General features: G+C 48.8%; 1 protein-coding gene across 8 annotated transcripts in view; it reads right to left on the bottom strand.

Annotated features, from left to right (window-relative positions):
* The window catches only part of iqsec1a (IQ motif and Sec7 domain ArfGEF 1a), an 81,874-nt gene that overhangs the window by 10,492 nt on the left and 45,771 nt on the right, over positions 1–25,611 (bottom strand). For 5 of the 8 annotated variants that reach the window (XM_068729592.1, XM_068729593.1, XM_068729586.1 and 2 more), the window contains 6 exons: positions 3,961–4,240; positions 2,580–3,850; positions 2,283–2,444; positions 1,792–1,914; positions 1,531–1,697; positions 1,280–1,419 (listed from right to left, as the gene is read on the bottom strand). In XM_068729592.1, coding sequence (XP_068585693.1) covers positions 1,280–1,419; positions 1,531–1,697; positions 1,792–1,914; positions 2,283–2,444; positions 2,580–3,844 — 1,857 coding nt within the window. In that variant the 5' untranslated portion in view covers positions 3,845–3,850; positions 3,961–4,240. Of the gene's footprint in view, positions 1–1,279; positions 1,420–1,530; positions 1,698–1,791; positions 1,915–2,282; positions 2,445–2,579; positions 3,851–3,960; positions 4,241–4,691; positions 5,858–10,059; positions 12,896–21,077; positions 21,162–25,611 lie in introns of those variants that run through there. The other 3 variants (XM_068729594.1, XM_068729591.1, XM_068729587.1) reach the window with 3 other exon arrangements.

Genomic DNA, 25,611 nt, shown 5'->3' with positions numbered 1-25,611 from the left:
ATATAAGGATGTGCCCTTGCAGAATGTGCACTATAGACCATTAAAGGAGCCATGAAGACGAATGGACCTCTACAGGGCGGTGATCTTACCCCTGCTGCCGGACTCGAGGGAGTGCGTAACGATGCCGGGACGAAAAACCGATCCAGCCAGAGACCGAGCAGCACCGGAGGACCCGATTATCGCGGAGAGCATCTCAAATGTGCTTTTTTTATGTTACAGCGTTTTACAGAGTGTCCTCCTGAGCTTTTCATTCTGCAGCTAAACGGTGACGAGGGAACATTCTTCAACACATGCAGGCGGAGCAGAAGCGATTCCAACTGAAACAAAGTCCTCCGTGCGAGACGAGCCTCTCTCTCTCTCTCTCCCTGAAGCAGCGTGGGTCAATCACACTTTTAACCTTCACACGTGACGGAGGCACAATGCTGCTGGAGTCACAGTCTGAACTGAATTTAATAACAGCGCCGGTTCAGTATTCACACGCGGAAATAAATCAACGGATAATTGTAATTCATGTCGCCAAATGAATCCCTGGATTCAACCGCTTCTCCCTCTACAGCTCTGTAAGAACTGTAATGCGCCGCTCATCTTTTATCGGACTGCAGCGCCGGGTGACATCTCTCAAGGGCTTCTGGTGTTTTAAAAATCAGCAGCGTGAAGGTCTGGAGGAGTCCGGGCACAACAATACCCAGAGCTAGAACACAGTGGATGAATCTTCCCGTCCCTTCTGGGAATTAAACTCTTACATTTCGGCTTCTACAAATCAGGAGAAGTGAAAAGTCCTTCTAGGCCAGGGGGCGGAAACATTTCTGATGTTATCTTTTAAATGTTCTTTTTAGTAAATGTGCCATATCAACATTAAGGGTAGCGTTAAGTATTAATTATGACACAAAATCTAAATTTACAGATACTTATTGTTTCAAAACATTGTTCTCCCATAATCAGGACATTATTGTAATAATATACGAGAGCGCTAGCATCCATGTTCATCAACAATAAATGTAACAAATTCTGAGAAGAAGGAAACGAGTTCCAGCCAATCAGACGCAGAGGAGGGCGGGTCTTCGCTGGATCAATCAAACTACTGTAAATAACAGGCTGTGTAACTGCGCCTCAGGCTCTGAATGAGGTGATTTGTCACTCAAGTGAGAGGGCTCTTCGACATTTCCCAGAAACCCTCTTACACACTTATTGTAAGTGAGCCATAGTGAGTACAGAGTGAAGCGGAGAGATCAACGTCATGCCGTGAAAAGCGTCTTTTTACTTAACAAAGAGGACTTACTGGTTTCTTTCCCACGATGAGCTTCTCAACCTTCTGCACCTGCGAGACGTGGTCTTCGTTGGTCTTGAGCTCCCGCTTACGGATCCTCTCGTAGATGCCGACCAGAGTCTCCCGAGGGATGTCCTCCCCGTCGTCCACGCCTGGCGCACAGATGAGCAGAGCGAGGAGAGAAAAGTGCATTAAAATATCAGTTCATGTGTTCTGGTCACCGACAGCGCGTTCTCATCACATCGCCGTTCGGTTTTCGTCACCTCTCAGATTCTTGATGAAGTCCTCCATCTTCATCTTCCTCTCGGGCTTGACGTTGGGGCTGTACATGTCGGTGTTGAGGAGGATGATGGCGAACGCCAGGATGAAGATGGTGTCGGGGTTCCTGAACTGCCGCACCACCGTGGGGTTGCAGATGCAGTAGCGCTGGCTGGAGAGCAAAAACCTCTCAATTTACTCAAGATTACAAAAGTGGCACGCAGCCGTGCTCGCAGCGAGGAGAAACATGTGACCTGTGGTCTGACCTGAAGGCTTCGATGAGCCGCTCCACCTTCTGCGCTTCGCCCTGAACACGGATGTGGTTCTGAAATTTCCTGAGAGCCTCGTCCAGCTCCATGCTCTGGAAGTCCATTTCATCCACCACACAGCTGATACACAGGAGAACGGATGGCAGAAGAACATTAAAACATCAAACATGGCGTCATTGATTACAGAGCTTCAGTTCTGTCATGTTTCAGTGTTTATAGAAGAGGATGTTACAGGATTCTAATCACATTTGCGTCATGAGTAAATCTCTTTATGAGTTGGATTTTATGGAGTTTTTGGGACTTTGTCCTTTTCTTCTATTAAATAAGCGACAACAACGTCAGTCATGTGTCAGGACACACTAAAGTATATGTTATATAAGATCCTGGACTTTCACACAGGTTTTCATTTGACACATTTCTTGTCTTTCCTTCCTTCCTTCCTTCGCCTTTATCTAATCGTACGGAAGATGGCGGCGCGTCGTACTCACTCCAGGACGTCTCTGTTGAACTGCTTCTGCCGATTGCCGAGAAATTCTCCAATCATCTGCCTGCTCAGCCCCTTCCTCTGCAGCAGGAAGTGAGCCACGCCGACCGGAGTGTCGGGGATGAATCCCCTCTCCGTCAGGTACTGGATGCCCTTTTCTGGCTTCCTGATGAATCCAAGATTTAGAGGTAGGTCAATTCAAAAATAAAAGAAAACCTGGAGAACAGAATCTGATACGGCTCACTCTTCTTCTTCAAGAGACTTCACGAGCGTCTTAACCACTGAACACACTGGTACCTACTTGTTGAAGAGATTGAGGCCGATGCGGTAGTGCCTCTTGCGGATGACGTCGTTGCTGAAGATGGGCGAGTCCCAGCTGTTGCGCGTCTCCTTGTGGTACGTCTGCTTGCTGAGCGTCTGCTCCCTCAGGCTGTCTCTCGACGAGGACTCGGAGCTGCAGTTGATGGTGTCGTTGGAGTTGGACGTGCTGTTGATGCTGTCGTTGTCCCCGTCGGAGAAGTCCGACTCGGACTTGCTCTGTCTGTTGGCCGAGCCGTTGATGGCCAAGTGGCCCTCCAGGTGGCGCTGGCGGTGGCGCAGGGGGGCGTCGTCGTCGCGGGAGGACGCTCGCGGCGGGGGTCCGTGGGAGATGTGCTTCGGGCTCGCCTGGGACGACGTGACGATGTGGCCGTGCGGTTCGTACACGGGCGGCCGTTTGACGGAGCCGCGGTCGGACCGGTCGCTGAGCTCTGCGGAGCTGTCACTCGGAGGTTCTATGGTCAACAAAGGGAGATGGTCCATTCTAAGACGCTGCTCTTGGCACTCTAGAGACGGAGTGCTGCGGCAGCTCGTGTCCGTGTCACGACCCTCGTCTTTGGGGTCAATGGGCCAGTAGTCCTGGGAGGAGTTGGCTGACCGCAACCGCAAGTCTGATTCTGTGCTGGAGGGCTGGTCCCCCGACCTGGACCGAGCGATAGAGGGGGACATGTCCTCCTCGTCGATGAACAGAGTAACATCGCTGTAGGACGCCAACGTTTCATCGTGCATTCGTCCAGCTGCCCTGCGGTGGGACTTCACCTGATAGGGCTCCGCCTTGGAGCAGCCCATGGCCTCGGGGTCCGGACCCTCGTCCCCTTGAAGGCTGCGACAGTTCAGCGCGTCGTCTATCGACTCTGCCAGAGATTTGACCTGCCTGGAAAAGGCGTCCTCCAGCTCCGTGATGGCATCCGTCAGGTCCCCCTGGGGGGCCGGGTGAGACGCCATGTTGGCCTGCTGGTGCACCTCTATGTCGCCACATTCAGACTGCACCATGGACAGCGGGGCGCCGTCCTCCGTCATGGACACCTGCCTCCCTTCAAAGTAGGAGCTGTGCACTTTCTCGGGGCCCTCGAAGGAGAGCTGCATCCTCATGTTGGAGAGGACGATGCGTCTGGACATGCGGTTCTCAGACATGGAGCTTCTGAGACGTTCAAAGTTCTTGTTCATCTGATACTGGCGGAAAGCCGTCTGGATGGTGCGGGCCGCATGCCGGGTTATGAATCGTCCACCGTATTTACGCTCCAGCATCTCCACCTAGGGGAAAGACGGGGAGTAAATGGAACATTTGATGATTCCTCAGCTATGCATGGTTTATAAAGTCATCACGAGTTGAGTGAACTATAGGCGAGGCTACGTCGGACTACCTGCTTGTCCTGGAGGTCAGCAGAGAGCTCATAGCTCTCGGAGAGCGAGCGCGACCGCTTGATGGCCTCCTCCTCGGCCTGCTTGCGGAGGATGGACTGCGAGTGCTGCAGCTTGGGCCGACGGGGTCTCTGGGGCCCGGGCTGGACCCCGTGGCTGTAGAGCGGGCCGTCGAACCGGTCAGGACTGATGGCCGAGCCGTGAGTCACCGGGCCCTGGCCATAGCTGGCTCCGCCGTCCAGGGGAGGGCCGCTCTCATTGGGCCGTCCGTCCCCTTCCACACTGCAACAAGAGAGCAAAGGGACGCTTAGAGATTTCATCTCGTCTCTGCAGAGATTAGACAATGAGAATGAGGCAGTATTAGACATTAGTATCATCAGGTTAATCACGGCCGTCTGCCTGATAGAACTCATGAAATGTCAGAGAACTTCTGGGATTCATGGCCTGAACGTTAATAAAAAATACACAAACACAGTGTGTTTAAATGCCGATTCTACAACTTCATGACATACAGAAAAACACACACATTTCATTCAACTGCCTAAGCTGCTGAATGCTGGTCTGTACCTGTGGAATAATTACTCCTGAACATTTGACAACCTGCCACAGAATCTGCCGTGCCACACTGAAAAGACGCCAGCGCCACGTAAACACTCCTAACATCAAAACACACGCCGTCGTCCGTTGGATTCGATCTTACACAAATAAAAGTGGAAACAAGGAGGTTACTCACTCACTCTTACATTCTGCCGTACCACAAGAGGACTGTCTATTGCGAAAAGACCGTCTGCTCTCTATAAATTGCCAACTCTTCCTCCATATCTTGTCCACCATTCTTCCAGCCAAGTGAGGTCCAGAGTACACAGGCTCCTCCAGGAAACTCCAGCTATGCCACCTTAAAAGGGCCAATCAGTGACCAGCGGGAGTTACATCATGTTTGCTGCTGCGGCGACGACGACGACACGCTGTTCCAAACGGCCCGTTACAAAGTCCAGCTCAGAGGGGAACGACAGAGCAAATACCACTTCAGCGGTCCTTTAGAAGCAGCCGAGACGCGGGCTGTACGCGGTGCCCACCTTTTCCACAACTAACAGTATAATAACTACCACTTCTTGTCCTCCGTGGTACAGTGCCTTCCCTGTTTGCAGGCTGCCTAATGTGTTTGAACTGTGACTCGACACACCCTCACTGTGTACACAATCCACTTCCTTCATTAGACAGCCCGACATCAACATTCAGCAACAACGGCAACCGATGCGGAGTGAAAAACGTGGAACGGAATATGGTCAGAAGTTCACAGCGGGTCTTAACACAACATGAGTGACTTTATGTTCAACGCTGAACGCAGAGCTTTGGATCTGCAGCCCCACCCAAAGATGATCGTTGATGGTTCACTGTGTTTAACTCAAAGCCTGGCAGAAATGTCAGGCTCGGGCATGTCGTCCGTCTCAGTCCATTACAATGCATACTTATCATTTTCTACATTTGAATCTAATTCACAACCTACTAATGTGTCCCTGTCTGTCTGCTGATCCTTGTCCAAGAGAGAAAGTGCAACGTAATATGAATCCAACGTGATTACATCGAGTCATTTTTCACTTCACTTTTCTCAATAACCTCTTTAAAAAAAAAAAAAAAAGGCACTTCTGATTTTCAAGCCAAAGATTTGAGTGTGAAATATGAAAACATCGTCGCTCTGCTGCGGCTGACAAACTGTGAAACGACCACTAATTATCATCAGGCAGCGTCCAGAAGACACTTGATCAACAGTTTAGACGGCGTTTGGGTGCAACAAGAAATATCACGTCTTCAAGTAGCGTAGGCGTTCACTTCCACTAAACGCCACATCAGAATGAACTTGCACTTTAAGTGACCTACTTCCCATTCCGGGTCAGCAAAGGCCACCGTGACACAGGAGGATTTCATGGAACGTAAAGTGCAGCAGGTACACTCGGTGTTTAAGTGTGGAGAAGCAACAGAGGACGCCTTTATATGAGCGCCTTCATGCCTCTGAACCAATATAAAACCTCGCATGGCACAGTGAGAATCATGCTTTATTGCATAATTGCCATTGGGACGAATCTCCACCGACCATCTGTCGTGGCAAACTGTGCCGCCGCCGCCGCCGTCCCCGGAGCTAAAAGTCACACCTTGCGTGTCGTCATGGCTCCAGAGGACAGCCGGTGGTGGTTTCTGGTTTCATTACTTCTTCGTTAAGAGTTTGATTACTGACCTGGATAAAGTGCTGATGAAAAGAAGCTTTTTGGGTACATTAGGATATTCATATAGGCATGAAGAAAGCCGACATGACTGGAGATTTATAAAATAATTGTATTTCAGCTTAAGGGGAAACATTTGTTGAGCCAAGAGAGTAATTGTGAGGCACGTGTTGCAAATTCTAGAACATGTTGAAGGAACTTAAGACAACTGTTAGAACTTTGGTGATCCTCAGACTCTTCATCTAGCGCCATCATCAGGTCGATTTGTCCAAACTTCTGCTTCATGATACTTGCGAAACAAACTATTGCAATTCTCAACTTTGTTTTTAGTGCTAATTAGCTAATGCTAGCATGCTAATATGCTAAACTAAGATGGTAAACATTATACCGACTTAACATCAGTACGTTAGCATGCTGCTGTTAGCCGTTAGCTCAAAGCACGTTTAATTGTTATTTCAATAATCACTTTATTTTATTGTTATTTTAAATCTAGTTTTAAATTCATGCTGTTTTACTACTATTATTATTGCATTTTAATTCTATTCTGTTACATTTTATTATTTTATTGTCTTGCATTGGTCTCAAGTTGTTAAACTGTTTTTTTAAACTTTTTATCGACTTATTTATTGTCGTTTACTTTTGGCTCGTCAGTCATCTGTGAAGCACGTTAAACTGCACTAATCTGTATGAAAAGCTGCTATAAATAAAGTCTGATTGGTTCATTATTTATGTAATTTTGTGGGGGGGGGGGGGGGGTTCCGCTGTTCTATTTTGTAGTAATTGTCTTTCTATTGTTTTGCCTAATTGTGTAATTATTTACGAACCAAAATACATTTCAAGTTATGAAATATGACAATGAGAAGTGAGTCTAGATGAAATAACTGAAGAAAGAATAAACTTCAAGCCGTCTCACTCCGTCTCACTCCGTCACCTCTAAAAACAGTCGAGGCCCAGAGTCAAACCCGAAGCTGCAGGACCGGCTTTGGGACCGGCCTCCTCCCTTTCTGCTCCACTTTCTGCCGACCAAGAGTCCAGAGGAACCAGAGTGCTGCAGTGCTTTTCGCTCTGAGGTCATTGAATGCTCCACAGAGTGAGGTCAGTCGTTCATGACGGCGAGAACAAGGGGGTAAAAAAAAGGAAAGGAGAGCAGCAGCACTTCAAGAGCTGTAATGGATGTTGAAGGAAAACAGAGGGACCGAACTACAGCAGAGCAGGAAGCGGCGTGACGTTATTATTGGTTCAGGCGGATCTCTGGAAGTCGTGTTATCGTTCATATATCAACGCCTTGTATCCATAATTTATGAGGATTGTAGAAGTTGAGAGGTGAAGGATGAAGCAATGACGGTTCTCCCAGGACCGTTTCCTAAAAAGTGACCTCGGTGAAATGTGATCTCACAACAACTGCTCAGCAACGTCTGTCGCGCAGTCTGGTCTCTTCATCCACCGGGAGCCCCTGTTGGTTCCGATGCAGGCATGGATAAGCATGTCAGCTCAGCTGGCAGTGATTTTCAGCCAAGGGATCCAGGGATTTGGGGGGGAGGAGGGGGGGGGAGAGAGGAGGAGACCATCTCCTGTTCTCCCCTCTCAACACGTCCCGAACAAAGAGGCCCAGACCTCAACCCGGTTCCTTCAGTCGGACCTGAGGGAGAAACATTCCTCCATCCCGGAAAAGAGGAGTCACATCTCCAGGAGTTCTGGGAATAGAGGAAGGCTAATGAAGTGCAGGCTGGAGCCGCGGAGGAAGAGAGAGCGGCAGCGTGGAACCAACGGAACCCACGGAACCCACGAGCCAAGTCGCAGAGGTGACGGAGAAGACTACAAAGACGGTCTGGTATTAGAAAGCAGAACTGAATTGTGATCTTAAAAGCCCTTAAATGAGCATTAAGCTAAATATTTATCATGAAATCAACAGTCATCAGACAGCTCCTCTCCCAGCTGTCTAGACTTGTCTTTGTGGAACTTTGAATCATGTGTTTTCACTGCTCTCTAGTCTGGATTTATTGCCCGTTGCCTTCATTTTATTGAGGAGTTCCTGTGAAGTTCTGCTCTTGAAAGGTGCTACGGTCCTTTTTAAACCCCCCCCCCCTTTGTACTTCCTGTTGCAACGTTTTGGTAATGTAGTATCTGACAGGAAGTCAACTTGAACCTAGAAACATACCGGCAATTAAAAGGTTCACACAAATTAACTTACTGGCTTGTTTCCCATGTGAGCGCATGGGAAACAAACCAGTAAGTAGCATTGAACTCATGCATGTTAGGTAATAACTAGATGAACACATTATAAAGTCTTGCATTGGCAATCTTCAACTGCAACACCAACAGGGTTGCTAAGGAAGTCTGATCTGCCTGATGACAGATATTTTTGTCCAAGCGGCAGATGGTGATGAAATGTGATTCCCTCACAAGGGTGTTTAAGAAAAATCACGAGTCTCAACACTAATGCAACACGTATAAATGCACCATCAGATTATTTGGCATTTGTGTTTTTCCATGCGTGTGTTTACACACACGGTGGACTGACCCTCTCACCCCGACAACACTGCGCTACGAGAGCAACAAAAGCAGATGTTTTCTCTCTCCACAGTTACTCAGAGAGCTCATAAATACAGATGCAGGTGAAGGGTTAGGAGACCACACAGTGACATGTTGATGAAATCCAGCTTTAAAAAACAAAAAAAAGGTAAATGTGCCTAAAACGCTCCGGTACTTTAGTCACTCCAGCACCAATAACCGCACTAATGGAGGATTTTGTAGCGGCTGTAAGCAGACGGCGAGGAGCAGGTTGGGGATTTACAGTCGGACACAGCTGGAGAGCCGCTCTGGCCGGCAGACTGACGGCATCGCTCTGGAGAGTTTGCAGCAGACGGTATATTGTCGACCGGGAACCTCACAAGACCCCTGGCTGATAACTACTGTGAGCTACTCCTAATAAATCAGCTGTCATCTGCTGTCGAATCCAAGCGCAGAACCAACAGGCCTTGAATGCATCCAGTATGACTTCTGAGTGGCTTCAATGTGCATCGATACAAACTCAAGCCTTTGTTCTGATTCTTACTTTAAATAGCAAAAGTAACTTTAGTTTTACCTTTGACAACTCCAATCACCTTGTGTCGAGGATGATTAGCGGTCGGAACGCTATGATGAATAAGAAACAACAATAAGAGGGACTTGATGCTTCGTCGATGTCATCAAGTCCCCCGTCAGCTGAATCAAGGGGTCTCCTCCTCCTCCTCCTCCTGTCAAGACTCATACAAACAACAACAACAGAGCCGCTGTCATTATCTTACAGTAATGAATAATTAAGCTACACTCAGCACCTGCCCTTGAAGAACCAGCCATTAAAAAGCACACAGTCACGGCCAGCTAGCGGCGAGGGCCACGACACACCGCAGGAATGCCCTTCAGCCGAGGAGGAGGAGGGGCGATCTAACCCACAGATGGATTCTGTACAGTGAGACTAAACACACCACGATAGCGTTCAGTGACTCAGAGAGACGGGACGCGGCCTGTTGTTCCGCTGGGGGGGGGGGGGGGGGGGAGTCACGAGTGGAAACGGCAGAACCCCACTTTGAAATTCATGATCTTCGTGACTTGAAGCGCCGCATTCCTCCCGTCATCTTCTTCTTCGAGGTGGATTACGTGAAAGCACAGAAGCGGCAGGTTAATTCTCCCATGTGATCCGCTAAGACACACACACACACGCACACACACACACGCACACACGCACAATGTCTGTTCATTTAAACAAAGCCTTATGAGCTCCAGCAGCTCCAGTGTAACCTCATCCAATGACAAAACGCACACACACACACACACACACACACACACACACACACACACACTAAAACAAACACACCTTTCACACTCTCCTATTACTCTTACCAGCCATTCAGCTCCAGCTCCAGCAGCGACTGGGTCTTCTCTGAGTTACACTGCAAACACCACATGCTGGCCAGTACTCACAGAAACAAAGTAATCCAAACATTAACAGTCCCCCTCAGCGGTTCCCCATTACTGCCTAAAAAGGTTCCATCCGACAGACAGACGCATCTCAGAACCGGCATCTGCTAGAGCTTGTGTAGCTGCCTACTTTCTTGCAGACGTTCCCATTTCTTGGCCATGTAAACAAGTGGCTCCCTGCGGATGGTAGGCGGACATAGTCTGTAATCTCTGACAGACAAATGGACCTCTTTCCTTTCCTCGTTCTTCCCCTCTGTCCTCCGTGTGCCGGGCTGGTCGGAGTATGAGGGGGGCGGAGGCTGGGAGACGGGAGTGTGGGTTTTTTTGCCAGGCCTTGAGCAGTATGGAAGGGGGGCGGGGTGTCTGTGTGTGTGTGTGTGTGTGTGTGTGTGTGTGTGTGTGTGTGTGTGTGTGTGTGTGTGTGGTGGCTCTGTAGCTGGGTAGAAAGAGAGCGAAGGGGATGAGATACCTCCTGCACAACCCTAATCATGCAAGGAAGGGCCGCACACATGACCCAGGAGCAGAGGACGTGGAACAGAAAATCCCGTTTCTCAGGCGTGTTATCAGAGAACGTGAAAAAACATGAAGAGAAAGAGAAAGAGAGAGAGCTTCAGACGACGAGGGTCGGGAACGAGGGATAAAGCAAGGTGCTGAAGGAATGGAGAGACAGGTAGAAGGACAAAGTTAGGAGGACATGGTGGCGTAAACACAGAAGACGGCGTCTGGGGTTAGCGGGGAGAGACGAGCAACACAACGAGAGCTCCTCTATTAATAGAGCCTTTCAGGGCTGAGAAGTGACTGTTGTGATGTGCACTAAGAAAAGAAGCAGAGAGGATTCTGTGTCTTTCTGCTGCAGCAAATCACAGAGGAGCAGAAGCTGTCCCACCTCCAGCACCTCTATTTTTGACCTCCTTTAAGCCGGCTTTGTTTGATTGAGTGGATACGTCACACGTAACCGCACCGGTCGTCGCGAAGCTCGCCCGGGACTTCTGTCCAGCTTCACGCATGCGGCGGACCCCCAAAACCGACGGTGCCTTCCTCTCTGGACTACGCAGTGCTGTGGAGACAGGCCGGTGACTAATCACCCCTCTGAGAGAAGGGGGTTGGGGTAAACTGCCCCCCGAGTCAAAGGTATTTTCTACCTAATGACAACAGGCACAGGAAACGGGAGAATGGCTCCCACATGGAGCCAGTTTACAGAGACACCAATCATCCACACACACACACACACACACACACACACACACACACACACACACACACACACACACACACACACACACACACACACACACACACACACACACACACACACACACACACACACACACACGTCTCCAGAGGGAGATGTTGATGTCCTCTAATTACAGGTCTGCACCCCTAAAATGATCCCCCTTCTCTGCACCGTTTTCATCCCGAGACTTCAAACGAAAGCTGCAGAGCGAGAGACAACGACTGAAAAGGAAAACGTGTGCACATGTTAACACGCAGCACGGACTTATGCACACGGACTTACTTGCAATGTGGGACTAAAGCAGAATGGTGCAGAGAGACAGACAAGACAGACAGACAGCAACCGGCCGACTGGTCTATTTCAGTGAGAGACCTTGGACGCTGCACGCTGGCGGCTACAGCTGCTGACGCCTCGTGGAGCTGAAGACAGACACTTGACTCAACTTACAGATCTCAAGCTGTCACGCGATCTCCCCGCCCCTTACCGAGTGACAGCAGCGAAACCTATTTAGGAACGTTCCTTCAATAAAACTGCCATTCCTCACTATTCTATCATTTTGTTATCAGACATTGAGATCTTGAAACGTGTGCATGATATGAGGTATTAGGGGAGTGGCTAACTAGACTGTGTTTGGTAATGAGATGCGAGTTCATAGCATGGTCTCATTTTGAAGCCTGTCCTGATTGTTTCAGCATCACATCGTCTCATCAGATGAATTCCAGGTGAAGCTTCCCGAGCTGTAAAACTTTGGTAACTCTCTCTCTCTCTCTCTCTCTCTCTCTCTCTCTCTCTCTCTCATATTACGATCCAGTCTAGTCGTCCCGTCTGGTCTGGTGAAGGCCCACTCCGTCTCCTGAGTGCCGGCTGCAGGGCTCCGCTCCAGCATGATGTCATTGTGAATTCCAAGCAGAGGCCCACTCTCTGCTCATAAAACGCGATTTCTTCAACTCAATGCATATGGTCTCGCTGCATTTCAGCTCCTACTCTATCATCCCCTGCTTCGGCTCCTCTGCCCTCCCCTTCTCTCCCTCTCCCTTCTTGTTTTAGTGTAAGGAACATTACACTGGGGGCACCAGGCCAAAGGGGCACCCTCGGGTCAGCGACACACGAGCGCCTTTATCAGGTGCATTCCCACAGATAGCAGTACCCGAATATCATCAGAGGCGTTTTCCCATCGCAAAAGAGGCTGAAAAAAAAGACAGAGCGGAGGAAACGACAGCAGAGGAAGCGACAGGCGAAAGTGATAACTTCCTGGAAACCTGGTCACAAGACTTTGGCACGGCGAGCTCCGTCTGCATGACATCATCCGCCGTTCCTCATTATCTGCTTTCGCCGGACGCTGAGCGAACCGAGACCTGAGCTACGAAACGGAAAAATAAAATGAAAACTCGGCCCACGAGTCCCGGTCTGGAAACAATTAGAACGGGCTGATGTCATAGTTTGATACAACGGCATACTAAATGAGATGTAGTGGCCCGGGAGAGCTTTGGGAACACGAGAGGACTTTGTATAAGAAACACATTTTCCCTATGAATTCTCCGGAACAAAGAATTCCTGTGCATAAGAAGGGTCTGGCAGCAGACGTATAAATAGAGCTGAAATGAGAGTAATTAAAGGATAAGCTGCCTGCGCTCGTCACATCCTGGTGGCAAAGCCGGAGCAGATGTGTTGCCCGTGGGATCCTGTGGGAACGATCAAAGATCATCAGTGGCGAGTGACGTCTGAGAGGCTTTTCTCCCGTTCATACATCACTTAATGCGATTCCAATCTGGACAGAAACAATCTGTTTGTCCAGACGCACGGAGGCCGAGGGCTGAACTGCAGGAGACGGCTCCTGAGATTAGTTTTGTGGCATCGAAACATCATTTGGAAGCAACTGTATGTTTTCTTTGGTGCTGGCAGCCCAGATGTGTCCGTTCCTATACGATTTGTGGACTTATTGTCTCAAGGAATAGTTTGACATTTGGGGAAATCGTCTTATTTGCTTTCTTGTTGAGCGTTAGACGAGGATCTAATCTGAGGCAGTCAGCTCAGGTTAGGATAAAAACTGGACCGCTGGCCAAACATTGTTTTTAACACGACAAACATGTTTTTATTCCTCAAAAAGGAATCAGTTTTATATCTGTATCGACACCCAGGCAACGTGTTCGCACTGCTATGAAAAAGATTTTAAACGAAACCCAAACCTACGAACAGCCAGCATATGAAAATGACATCTGGATCGCTCTCAAACCCCACAGAAAGGAGACCCAGGTCTGCTCCTCAGTCTTTCCTGGGTGGAGCTTTCGCTTGTTCCCTCAGTGTTTGCGTGGGTTTTCCTCTGGTTTCCTCTCACATTCCAAAGACATATGCAAGTCAGGTGGGGTGGAGACTCTAGATTGCCCTAAAAATAGGAATGTGGGCATCTAGCGACTTGTCCACGGGGTAATTTCTCTGCCTGTCCTCGGAGCGACTCGGTCGACGGAGGAAATGCATGAACAACATCAGGGTGGGGACCAAGAAAACTGCTACTCAACCACAGACCTGTGTGCTCCATCTAAAAACCACGGTAAATACTTCAAAGCTGACCTTCTCCTGATTGCATGCTATCTCTCACTCTCTATAAAAGGCCGATGGGGGGGGGGGGTTTGTTTACCGTTACCATTACTAGAAGCAGGCCCCGTGTGTCCATTTGCGATATTTTTCCTTTCAGTTCGCTCCATTACCAGAGACCATGTTCCTCTGAAGCTCCACCCCGGCACAGAAACACACTACAGCACTATTCTCCCCCCTCTGCTAAAAATAGACCCATGTGAGGCGACACACTCTGGTAAACACTCTGCGAGGGAGACGAACAATGCTGCGAAGAACAAGAGAGGGAGAATAGGCATCAGCGTCTTCAGAGGCTCCGTGGACACTCCGAGCAGACCGGCGTCTCCAGCGGTTAGCGCTCAGAGCGGCGCCGACCGTAGACGTGACGGAAGACCACGGCGGGGTAGAAATACCCACGGTGGTCACGACGGATGCAGGAGCGTGGTGTCAAGCAGCCGAGACCGGCAGAACAGGCCCGTCAGAGCATCCCAACAGCGACCAGGCCCCATTCCACGCCGGGCTCTCAGAGTGACAGCGCCACCCGCTGGTCAGAGATGATATACTATACGCATGATGGACGCCAGGCCTGGGGCCCTGACGTGTGGCAGTGATGTCATTGAGCACTACTGAAGTTTGAAGGGGGGGGGGTATGCAGTGATCTATTTGAGGCAGCGACAGACTCACACCTGTCTCAAGTCTCACAGAGCCAGGCTCGTGGTCCACATGCAGGTTTTACCACTCGGTTCAACGTGTTTAAACAGAAATATCTGTTTATTATTCCCTTTATAATTTCACTTTAAACTGCTGTGCATAGGGAGTGGGCTCTACCGTGTGGTTATGTCAGACTATTCACTTATTGAACCACAAAACACGGTGTGTTGTGGTTGAAGACGTTGGTCATATCGTCCTGTGATGTTTCGTATAAAAGACATTTACTTTAATTTCCTTTTGATTCAAATACATCGAATTTTCTAAGAACACAGTGAAGTTTGCTTTTTAGTGCAAATATTAAAATACTAAAACAAAAACAAAAATATTCAGATGCCTCCATCAATTTTCAATCTTTTTTTTTTTTTTTAAGTTCCACAACCTTCCTACAGTATCTGCCTAACAGCACCACAGTGGACCATCAATCAACGTATGAGTATAAAATCTCTCTTTTGTCTCGAGTCCAGAACTGATTTCCAGGATCCATCCGTCAGCATAATCCTAGAGAATAAAACAAAAACGACAACACATATCTATCCCTCGATAAACACCAGATATGACGCCTAAAATAATTAACGGTGAATGTGTGTGTGTGTGTGTGTTTGTGTGCCTTGCGATGCAATCAATTTGGAGCCGTGAGCTAAGTGACACCGTTGAACCGGGTAAATTGACTGGAGGACTTACGATGACAATAATTGCCGTTTCAATCAGATTCCATTCACTGCCGGTCCGCATCAGCGATCAGATAAACAGCTGATGATCTCGAAGACGTCGCGTTCCCTCAATCACTCACATCAGATTCCATTAGCAGGCGAGCATGAAATAGTGTTATGGTTTAGTATGAATACGTTTTCTACTACTCGGCAAACAGACTCCTTTAATTGCACGGAGAGATTGGAACCGTCTTAACTTCATGGGTAACTTCAAAAGACACACACGCTGCTGCAGAATAAATGGGGAATTAATGTTGAGGAGAAACAGATAAAAAAAAAAAGGAGTTAACGGAGATCAAAACCTCCACATTCCTGCAATACTCAGACTGCTTACATTCCACCAGTCTCAGCCGTCTACCCGCTCCAGCAGAGTCTCCTTCGGGGCTCTGGGCTCCAGTGACCTCCCGCTGCACTGTGCCTCCCTGGCATCCGAAAGCCCACCGATGGCAGAAACACTACGACCTCCTCCCTGACCCGGCCGTCTACACTGGCGCTGGCCGTTGTTTGGGTTGGCACTGCGTATAAAAAGGCGGCCTTTTCTCATTTCTGCTCCATCCGCGCCTTTTTTCCAGTCTTTGATTTGGGAAAACACAGTCACTAAACGACCCTGCGGTGAAGGACATGACGTCGATGTTGTTTGGTTATAATTCTGAGCTCCACGTTCAGATTCTGCTCCACGTGGAAAGTACCAAACGTATTTCATTGTAATGGGCCTCGTTAGGCTGACAGTGATGGAATCATTGAGGAAACATGATGGTATTTCAGCAGAACGTGCTCAAAAAAAAAAGGGGGGCGGACTGGATGCAGATGTGGGTAAGTGAAGGAGTTATGAGCGTCGTGATCTGCTGCGCAAATACTGCTGAGTCACCTCATTTAATCTGTTATGAAACAGGTTCAATTAAATACTGACGCCACCGGGTCGGATTCCACGCCAGATCAGATGAAATCCAGCAGGTTCACCAGAAACTACTTCAACATCAGACCACAGCGGGGCCTTCAGGCAGCGACCAGCCCACCACGGACCCAGATCCGACTTTGCTGCCGCCTTTAGACTTGCAGTCGGAAGCTCCAATGGGAGGAGGAGGAGGAGGAGAGCTCAGCCAACGCCACGCTGCTGGAGGCCCAGGCTGTAGTGTTAGGCCCGAGAACCAGAACCAGGACTACGCGTAGAAGACTGTCAGACCCCTGCTGCAGTAAAAGGGACTCTGGGGCTCAGAAACACTACCGCTTTAGTCCACAGGGGGCGACAGAGTCAACACTAAAGGACAGTTCCCTGTAGTGACTTTAAATAGAAATGTGACAACTAGAACTATTTCTTCTAGCAGCGACACGCGAATCTAAAGGACTTCGCTAATATATGTTCACCAAGTGAGAATGTTTGTTCTTAGTCCCTAAGAGACCGGAGGTCTGAGCCATCATGAAACTGCTGAGTCAGGATCCTATTCGTCAAAAGGAAATCCTGAAAAACAACCTGCAGAGCAAGTCACCAGAGAACGAACACGAGAGAACTCCGGATCGGCTTACATGAGATGTGAATTTGATCGCTTGTATTTAAATATTAATTGAAAGCCACAGTTGAAAGCACCTCAACAATAAAAGAAGTAATGAACGACTCCAGTCTGTTCATGTCTTCACGAGATCACCAGGGCAACCTATTGGGAAGGTTGAAAATAAGCAAAAAAAAACCTTTTGAACTTTTTCAAACGACAGACGTGGAAGCAATCAATCACAGAACAAAAGCACGGCGATAACGCAGTCAATCATCGATCTACGCTCTTCTTCTTCTTCTTCTTCTTCTTCTCTGGAATGTGAAGGGAAGCCTTTGGTGCGGGTCACGAGACTGCTGAGGAGCGGATTCCTGTTGACATATTCCAGTGGAACAAGATATCCTGAGTGTGCGAGTTCCATTCATACCACGTTTCCACAAGTCAGCAGATCTTCTATATATTTCTAACATTCAGACGGGGCCGGGCAGGACGCAAAGACGAATAACGAGCAGACTCGAGTTCACGATAACAACCCCTTGAGGAGGGGAAAGGCAGCACCGAGTTTATTGTTTCATTTCTCTGAATGCCTGCCCCCCCTCCCCCCCCCCCCCCCTCTGCTTGAGACAGAGCCAAAGCATTTACAAGAAGCAGGGCCACAGAGGGGCGTATGGATTAATCCACCGTCTCTGTGACAAACTACCTGACAGCGGATAATACCGTTTGGCTTTCCATTTAATTCACACACACACACACACACACACACACACACACACACACACACACACACACACACACCCGACGCGTATCGAACGGGTTTCTAGCACACAACCACCGGAGCGACGCGAGTCCTGCAGGGGCGAGCTAGAGTAGAGAGAGAGAGACCCGCATCGTACGTCAAGATCAACGCCGCACACCAGACCACCAGACCACCAGACCAGATCACAGGCTCTTCATTACAGAGGAAGAGATTTCAAACCGGGAGTTAAATCTGCTCCATGAAGCTTACTGGTTTATTGACTGAGAGCACGGTCCAGGTCTCTGCAGGCCGCCGCGGGGCCACATCGATCTGTGGCCCCTCAATTACTCGTTAGAGGCCCCCCCCCCCCCTCCCAGTTCTCTGAGCCCACAGGATTACAAACTGGTCCTTTGTGCATCACAAACAGAACGGTGTGGAGGTAGGTCAGTCCACAAACCAGTGGCTGACTACTTGCACTTCTCATGTACAGTTTATGTTTTTTCCACTGAAGCATGACTTGATTCTTGTTTTTCCAGGCAACGTGCTTCCAAAATAAATGGGCTTGGACGAGGATGTGGAAATATCAGAGGGCAGAGAGGATGTTTCTCCACCTCCCATTTTCTGGAATCCCACAGATGCGTCTGAGGAGTGGAGGGTGCGGCCCGGGAGACTTTGGGAGATTTGTTTTAACTGGTCGGTTCGGGGCTCTTCTGATTGAATGAGAACTTCCTAACGGCCTCGAGTCGATGAAAAGCAGGAGGCCGTATCGCCGGAGAGTCTTCGGTAATGTATGACTGACGTAAAGATCAACACGGGCCACATGAGAATGTTTTCTCTTCTGGCGGAGTCTATTTCCTCAAGCTGCTTCTACAGTTTAAACTCCCAGAGTTCACTCGGCTTTTTGAGTTTTTTCCCCTTTTTGATATGTTAGCTTGGCAGAATGTCTTGAATAGAAAAAAGGGAATATTTCTTCTGGGAACGGGCAGTCCAACACCGTTTTACATACATTTGGTCTACCTCAGATTAAGAGCCGCTGAACTTATTCCAAAAAGTTTTGAGTTCACATTTTACTCAGGGCGACCTCAGGCAAGAAAACAAAGCATCTGATCGTAATTAATGGCAAGAACATGGAGCCATATATATATATATATATATATATATATATATGTGTGTTGCATTTCAGGTACTTTTTGTTGGTCACTTGGGGGCAGCGGAAACGAGCCGTAAACACAACCGGGGCACATATTATCACGAGCAACATTACCGCTCGGAGTCGTGTCTCTGGACGTTTGATGAATGTCCAATATTTATTCTCGACTTATTTATTCTCTCCACTAAAACCTGAAAACCCCACCGGGCTCCAGCATGTTCTACTGGCTGCTCACTCACTGTGTCTGCTGTTTGCTGATGTGTTTTCTTTTAAAAGCTGGAAACGGTGCTGATGAGAGCAGGCCGTAAAAAACCAGGAGCTGAAAGATGCTGAAGAGATCTGCAGAGCGTCGTGAAGATTATCTGTGAGTTCATCACTTTGTTTGAGCCATTGATAACATAAGAATATTGATTATAGCGACTTTAAGTGATTGACTTTTGTTACCTATTCAGACTAGTTACCATATAGACCTGAAGGGTCTTCACTACTGGATCTGATGAAGCGCTATTGAACCCTCAGCAGACCCGTCAATATACCAGACCTCCAGTCAGCCCATATCAGCCGTCCACACATTTTCCCGCCCCAGCTGTTCCAACAACTCCACCGTGTTCAGGGTGAACCGCCTCACTTGAACCTTCAACCAGTAAATTGTGCAGCGAACCGCAAAGACGCTGCAGTGACGGCCAGAAGGAGCCTCTTCAGCGGGGGGGGGGGGGGGGACGACATCCTGAACCCAACCCCGATGACAGGAGGAGATCCTTTTCCTTCTAGAATCGCTTCATTTCTTCTGGAACTGCTTCCGGTTCCACCAGAGGGCCGGTGTGAGTGTGACAGTCAGGTTCACTTTATTGTCCGCTGGTCCTCCGTGAACATCTGTTCAGCACAAGGTTGGGACGCCTGCTCCTCGGCATCGCGTTTTAAACAGCTCAGAGACCTTACTTAACGGTTTCTTCGGCGGATACAATAATGAGCAGCGTACCCAGAAAAGCCCGTTTTATTTTCTGTCTTTTTTTTTTTTTTTTGCGATTACTTTTGCGTTTAATGATGAAACACGGAGGAATTCTGTGTAATAAAAAAAAAAAAGAAAAAGCAATTGAGATTCATAGCCGCTGCGCTGCGCCTAATGATCCCAGAGGGGAATTCTGCCTTTTTATTTGCTGAACCACAAAATGTAACTGAGCAACGTCCTGCACCGGGACAACGAGATAACAACACACGTGACGTGACGGAGTGTAAACACGGAGAGGGAGGGGGGGAGAGAGAGAGAGAGAGAGAGAGAGAGAGAAAGAAAGAGAGGTGGACTGAGGGGTTAGGGGTGAGTCGCACGTGATATGAAGAGAGACTGCAAAGGGGGGGGGGGGGGGGGGGGGGGAAGGAAAAAGCAGCGTGCATGCATGGAGTACAGTGCAGCTCTGTATTCTCTAGAAGCACCAGTCTCACGCTCTGTGCATCTGATGTGCTTTAATGACGGCCTCTCTGAGAACATCCCTTTCTCTGGACGGGTCTAATGAGAGCGAGCACAATTGGTGGTGGGGGGGGGGGGGGGGGGGGGACGGATCATAGGAAGGTCCTGCTATAGGTTCCCAGTTGAAAAGATGCCAACGGGATGCTTGACATGAGCCGGACAATCGGCAGGAATGTGCTGAGAGCTGGAAAGACGTCGGGAGGGATCGGGGAGTTCAGAGGCACATCGATGGTGGGGGGGGGGCTGAAGGGTCAACAAGTTCTGTGGTTCATAAAGCAGCTGGTAAATCAAATAAACACAAACACCCCCCCCCCCCCCCCCCCCCCCCCCCATCAGCGTGAGTGTGACATCAGACTACAGAGCAGCGGCGTCAGCACCCCAGTGTACGAGCGTCATCCCTTCATTCTGCTGAGAGAGAGCCGGTTCTTACTGTCATCCTCGACTAATCTGTGGACTGTTAATATTTCGGATGATTTGAGAAATTGTTTAGTCAGCTGACGTCTTCACAGAGCTCGTTGTACATCCGTCCAAAAGTCTAAAAAAAACCTATTTAACAGAACACAGGAAACACTCACACCCGAGGAGCTGCAAACAAAAGAACGTTTGTTACTTTTTTTTTTGCTCGATGAACGACGTAAACAGCTGATCAGTCGTTGGTGATTAAATCATTTACTGTCCAGTAAATTCATGCACAGCAGCTCAACACACACCTGCAGCGTCTGACAACGTAAACACCTGCTGTGTCCTCTGCAGAAGCTCCATGAACCTGCTCTTCACACACACACACACACACACACACACACACACACACACACACACACACACACACACACACACACACACACACACACACCCTTCAGAGTCCAGCCCACCTACCTCCACACATCTGTCCCCTTTAACGGTACGAAAACAAAGTCCGGGCTTTGACGCCGAATTCGCCACAGAAAGGTGAGTTGCCGGCGGTCTCTGGAGAGCTAGGCTGGACGTCTCAGGCACAGCAGACCAGGAACCTCCATCTGACTGATTCACTCCGTGCACTAATCAGCACATTCCCCTAAACGTCAATGAAAGGAGGAGGTCCTCCTCACACGGAGCACCCTCCCCTTGCTTCACTCAGCCGTGTCCCTCACAGCCTCACTCTTTCTTTGAATTATTTTTATTTTGTATATTCTATCAGCTGTCCTCTCACCCCCCCCCCTCAACATTCCTCTCTGTGACCATTTATTCAGCTGCTGTGTTGATGTCTATGTTCAGTGTTGCAGCCCTGCAAGGTCACCGATTGTTGTCTTTTCTTCTTCCCTCTTCGGGACACGCGGCGCTGCCGAGGGGGGAAATCTGAGCTCTCAGCCAGAACACATCCTCTGACAGCCCGATCCAAAACGTGGTTAGATAACAGGTCATCTAACCGTCTCTTTACAGCTAGAAGAGGAACCAGAATGTGACTCACATGACGTTACATAGTCCAACACAAAGAGTTAAACACAGAGTACAGGATGTGAGCGTGGCACATCCTCCAGTGTTTACTCTGCCCCCGGTGTCCTGCTCAGACCGGTTCGGTCCAGTCAATGCTCACGATTCTCAGAAGTGAACACGCACACTTGGCGGTGTGGCTTTCTATAATTTAAAGGGACAGTTCACCCCCCAAATCAAAACGTTGGGACTATGTAGCATTCGGCTTGTGGAGCTCAAAGCGGCAAAAAAAACCATTGTCTCTTTCCAGGAGTCATGACCGGGTTACTCAAGGGAATCCACAGAGCAGTTCTATGTCGGAACTATTTTCTTTCAACCACAGTTATTTTGGGGGTGAACTGTCCCTTTAAATTAAAATAAAACGATGCATTTTTGCAAAAAATAATTCAGGACAGAAATAACAGATTTGTGAGTCGTTTTTAATGAAAAGTAATATTTTTTTATCTCCGGCAAAAGTGAAGTGATGATTTGAACAGAACTGTTTGGTAAAACTAAAGAGCTTCTATCTGGAGAGACGCCAGAGAAACAGGCTGCAGCTGTCTCTGTGGGACGCCGAGGCGAGGACACAGCCTCACATCGTCTCCTCTCACGGTGGAGTTTAGGACCGCTCGTTCATTTGACTTTAAAATATCTCACACTGTCTAACGGCCTCGACTTACTCACAGCAGAATGTCTCATCAGTTGACTGGTTTGATGTGTAAGCGGAGCGTCCACACATGGGAGGGAGATTCACATGAGAAGACTGTTTCTCTGTCTCTCTACCAACAGATGGTGCTAGTGGACAGTCAACGCTGAGACAGAGACTGATTCAGGGATATATGACCGATCAAAAGACGCCAGTCGACTTCATCAAGAGAGGGCAAGGAAACTAGTTAATGTAAAGTAGAGCAGCAGTGGAAGGGCTACTGTTTTAAAAAGAGGATAGAATGTACAGGAAGAAGATAGAGAGAGAGAGAGAGACATAGAGAGAGAGAGAGACACACAGAGAGAGAGAGAGAGAGAGAGAGAGAGAGAGAGAGAGAGCGAGAGAGAGACAGACACAGAGAGAGAGACAGAGAGAGAGAGAGAGAGAGAGAGAGACAGAGACACAGAGAGAGAGAGAGAGAGAGAGGAGAGAGAGAGAGAGAGAGAGAGACAGAGAGAGAGGAATTATTCTGCAGGTCCTGAGGGAGCTCATTGAAGCAGCAGGTGGACATGTTGGTGTCTGTGAGGAGACAGGTTTTTATCTTCTTACTCTCATTTGTCAGAAATGACTCAACTCCTTGAGTGTCCTTTAGTTTGAAAGGAACACTATACAGGACGTTAACTGTAATGCTACTACTAGTAATGATCCACATCATTATCAATAATTCAACTCCTGTGGTCAGATTAATTGCAGTCTAAAGAAAAATATAAAAAATCAATACAGACAGACAACATCTGAGTGATGTCACTGAGAAGGAAAAGTCACGAAACTTTGGGAACCCCGAGCGGTACCCACGTTCCCCGTCTCTGTGGACGCCGCCTCGAGGATCGAAAGCGGGATTCATCACATTTGCTCGCACGTTGCACGGATCTCTAAAAAGGCCAGTTGTCAAGGCAACAGCGACGGCTGACAGAATAAAAAAATGAAATAAAATGTGTACCGTCCGTCAGGTGAGAAGCTGTACGGACGTCTGCTGTGTGCATGTGCTGCGTTCACACACACACACACACACACACACACACACACACACACACAGCTCAGAGCAATTAGTCCAATCAGGATGAACATTTAACTTTAATGACTGTTTACCCCCCCCACCCCCCACCCCCCCGACAGCGTGCGCGGCTCTTTCACCATCGTGCAGAGCTGATTCCAAAGAATTCAGCTCGTGATTAAATATTTATCAATGAAAAAGAAAATTTAAATTCTGCTTTTAATGAGCCTTAAATAATAGAGCCACAGACGGTACAGACAACATGCCCCCCCACCTCTGCCAGAGTATCCACGGCATCACAGCAGCACTGAGGATCTCAGACCGTCACGTTCTGATGTTTCGTCTTCTGCCAACAGACATTATTTCATCCACTCATTCACCTTTTCATTGCGGGCCGAGACAGAGCTGAAAGCCCCCAAAGGGACCACTCTGCTTTATAGAGTAAACGTGCTGTCATCGACTAACCCCCCCGTCCCCGCCGTCCCCTGACCCTAACCCCACCTCGCTCCTTCCTGACATGAATCAAAACACACTCTGGGTAATGAAGGGGCGCTTTGTCACTGAACAGAGCAGGTGGAATTAGCAGCAATTACCGAGCTGAGCTCCTGAGCTCCTGAGCTCAGCTCGTTTAGGTGCAGGACAGCAAAGCTCGCGTTCTGCAGCAGAACACCAAGCTGGGCTCCCAATTTTGCAATAATGAGCCCATCTCTGCATGTGCGATACATATTTGCATGCGACTGAGATGTCGCACACAAACCCGAGCCCGTACGTGTGCATCTGTGCACGTGCGAGCGTGTGTGTGCACGTGGCACAACAAACACAAGGTGCAGGGTTTGTATAGAAGAGCTGCAGTGCAGCAGCATGAGCTCATCACTCTTCTCTTCATCCCCTCCTCCTTCACTGCCTGCTTCCCCCCCCCCCCCCCCCCGACACACACACCATCCCGCCCCTCCTCGCGCTCGCCATTACATAAGTTAATGCAGCACACACCCTCATTATTCTCCAGGCAGGCGCTGTGAAGAGATGCAAAGGAATATGTCATCAGAAGTGGAGTAAGAGACAGAAAGAGACAGAAAGAGACAGCGGCCGTGTTTCCCTCTGAGCTCTCTCAGTCCCAGAACTCGTCACCAAGAGCAGAGGAGGCCAAAAGCAGGTTCTGGCCATTCTTTAATCAAGGAACACTTTATACGAATATATGACATGCATGATATCTCTATCTGTGCCGTACTGTATGCATCCTCATCAGACACCTCAGTAAACACCCTGAGGATGAAAAGCTCTCTCTCTCTCTCTCTCTCTCTCTCTCTCTCTCTCTCTCTCTCTCTCTCTCTCTCTCTCTCTCTCTCTCTCTCTCTCTCTCTCCATTCTGCAGCATTAGAGTAAACAAACTGGCGTCCTCAGATGATTAGCACTTCAAAAGCTGCACAGCTTAGCATGAGCAGTGTGGCTACTGCAGCAGAGGCAATGCTTCCCAAATACATACTCTCCCCCCATGTAGCAACCCTGCAGCGATAGGAGGTGAAGAGACAGTGAGACGCTTCACGGACATTGACCGCAACTTAAGCATAGATCAGGGTAAAAAAACAGCCGTTGCATATAAAGTGCTTCAGATGTCATTTAAACCTCAGATACTGTAAACCAAAGCGCGCGCGCGCGCGCGCGCGCGCGCACGCACGCACGCACGCACGCACGCACACACACACACACACACACACACACACACACACACACACACACACACACACACACACACACACACACACACACACACACACACACACACACACACACACACACACACACACACACACACACACACACACACACACACACAGCGGTCATGGGCACCGATTAAAAACACACACACACACACACACCCATAATGATGCACCCGACTGTGGAGGCCAGCCAGCGGCAGAAGCCTGAGGATACAGGCTGGTTCACTGTAAACCTATTTTCCACTGGATGTGCATTTTACAAAAATAAGAATTCACAAACATGTCAGCGGAAATATGCCAAATCCCTTACGAACACCTACTTTTGGACTTGGCACCAGCCTGTGTGACTGTGGTCAACATCTGCAGATGAATACTGTAATTTCCCCCCAAAAAAAGGAGCATTACTGTGACATCTGATCTATCCAGCGGTCCACTTGGTCTGCAACGTGAGACCTCCATCACTGTGACGTCTGTGACCAGAACACGGCTTCCATCCTAGACACGGCTAAGCTTTTCCACCCCGGAGAGTATTTCCTCCACTCA

The sequence above is a fragment of the Cebidichthys violaceus genome, unplaced genomic scaffold (assembly GCF_023349555.1).
Source record: "Cebidichthys violaceus isolate CVI_PGR_0920_01 unplaced genomic scaffold, fCebVio1.0.p SCAF_47, whole genome shotgun sequence".
NCBI lineage: Eukaryota > Metazoa > Chordata > Actinopteri > Perciformes > Stichaeidae > Cebidichthys > Cebidichthys violaceus.
This window is presented reverse-complemented; position numbering and strand designations above follow the sequence as displayed.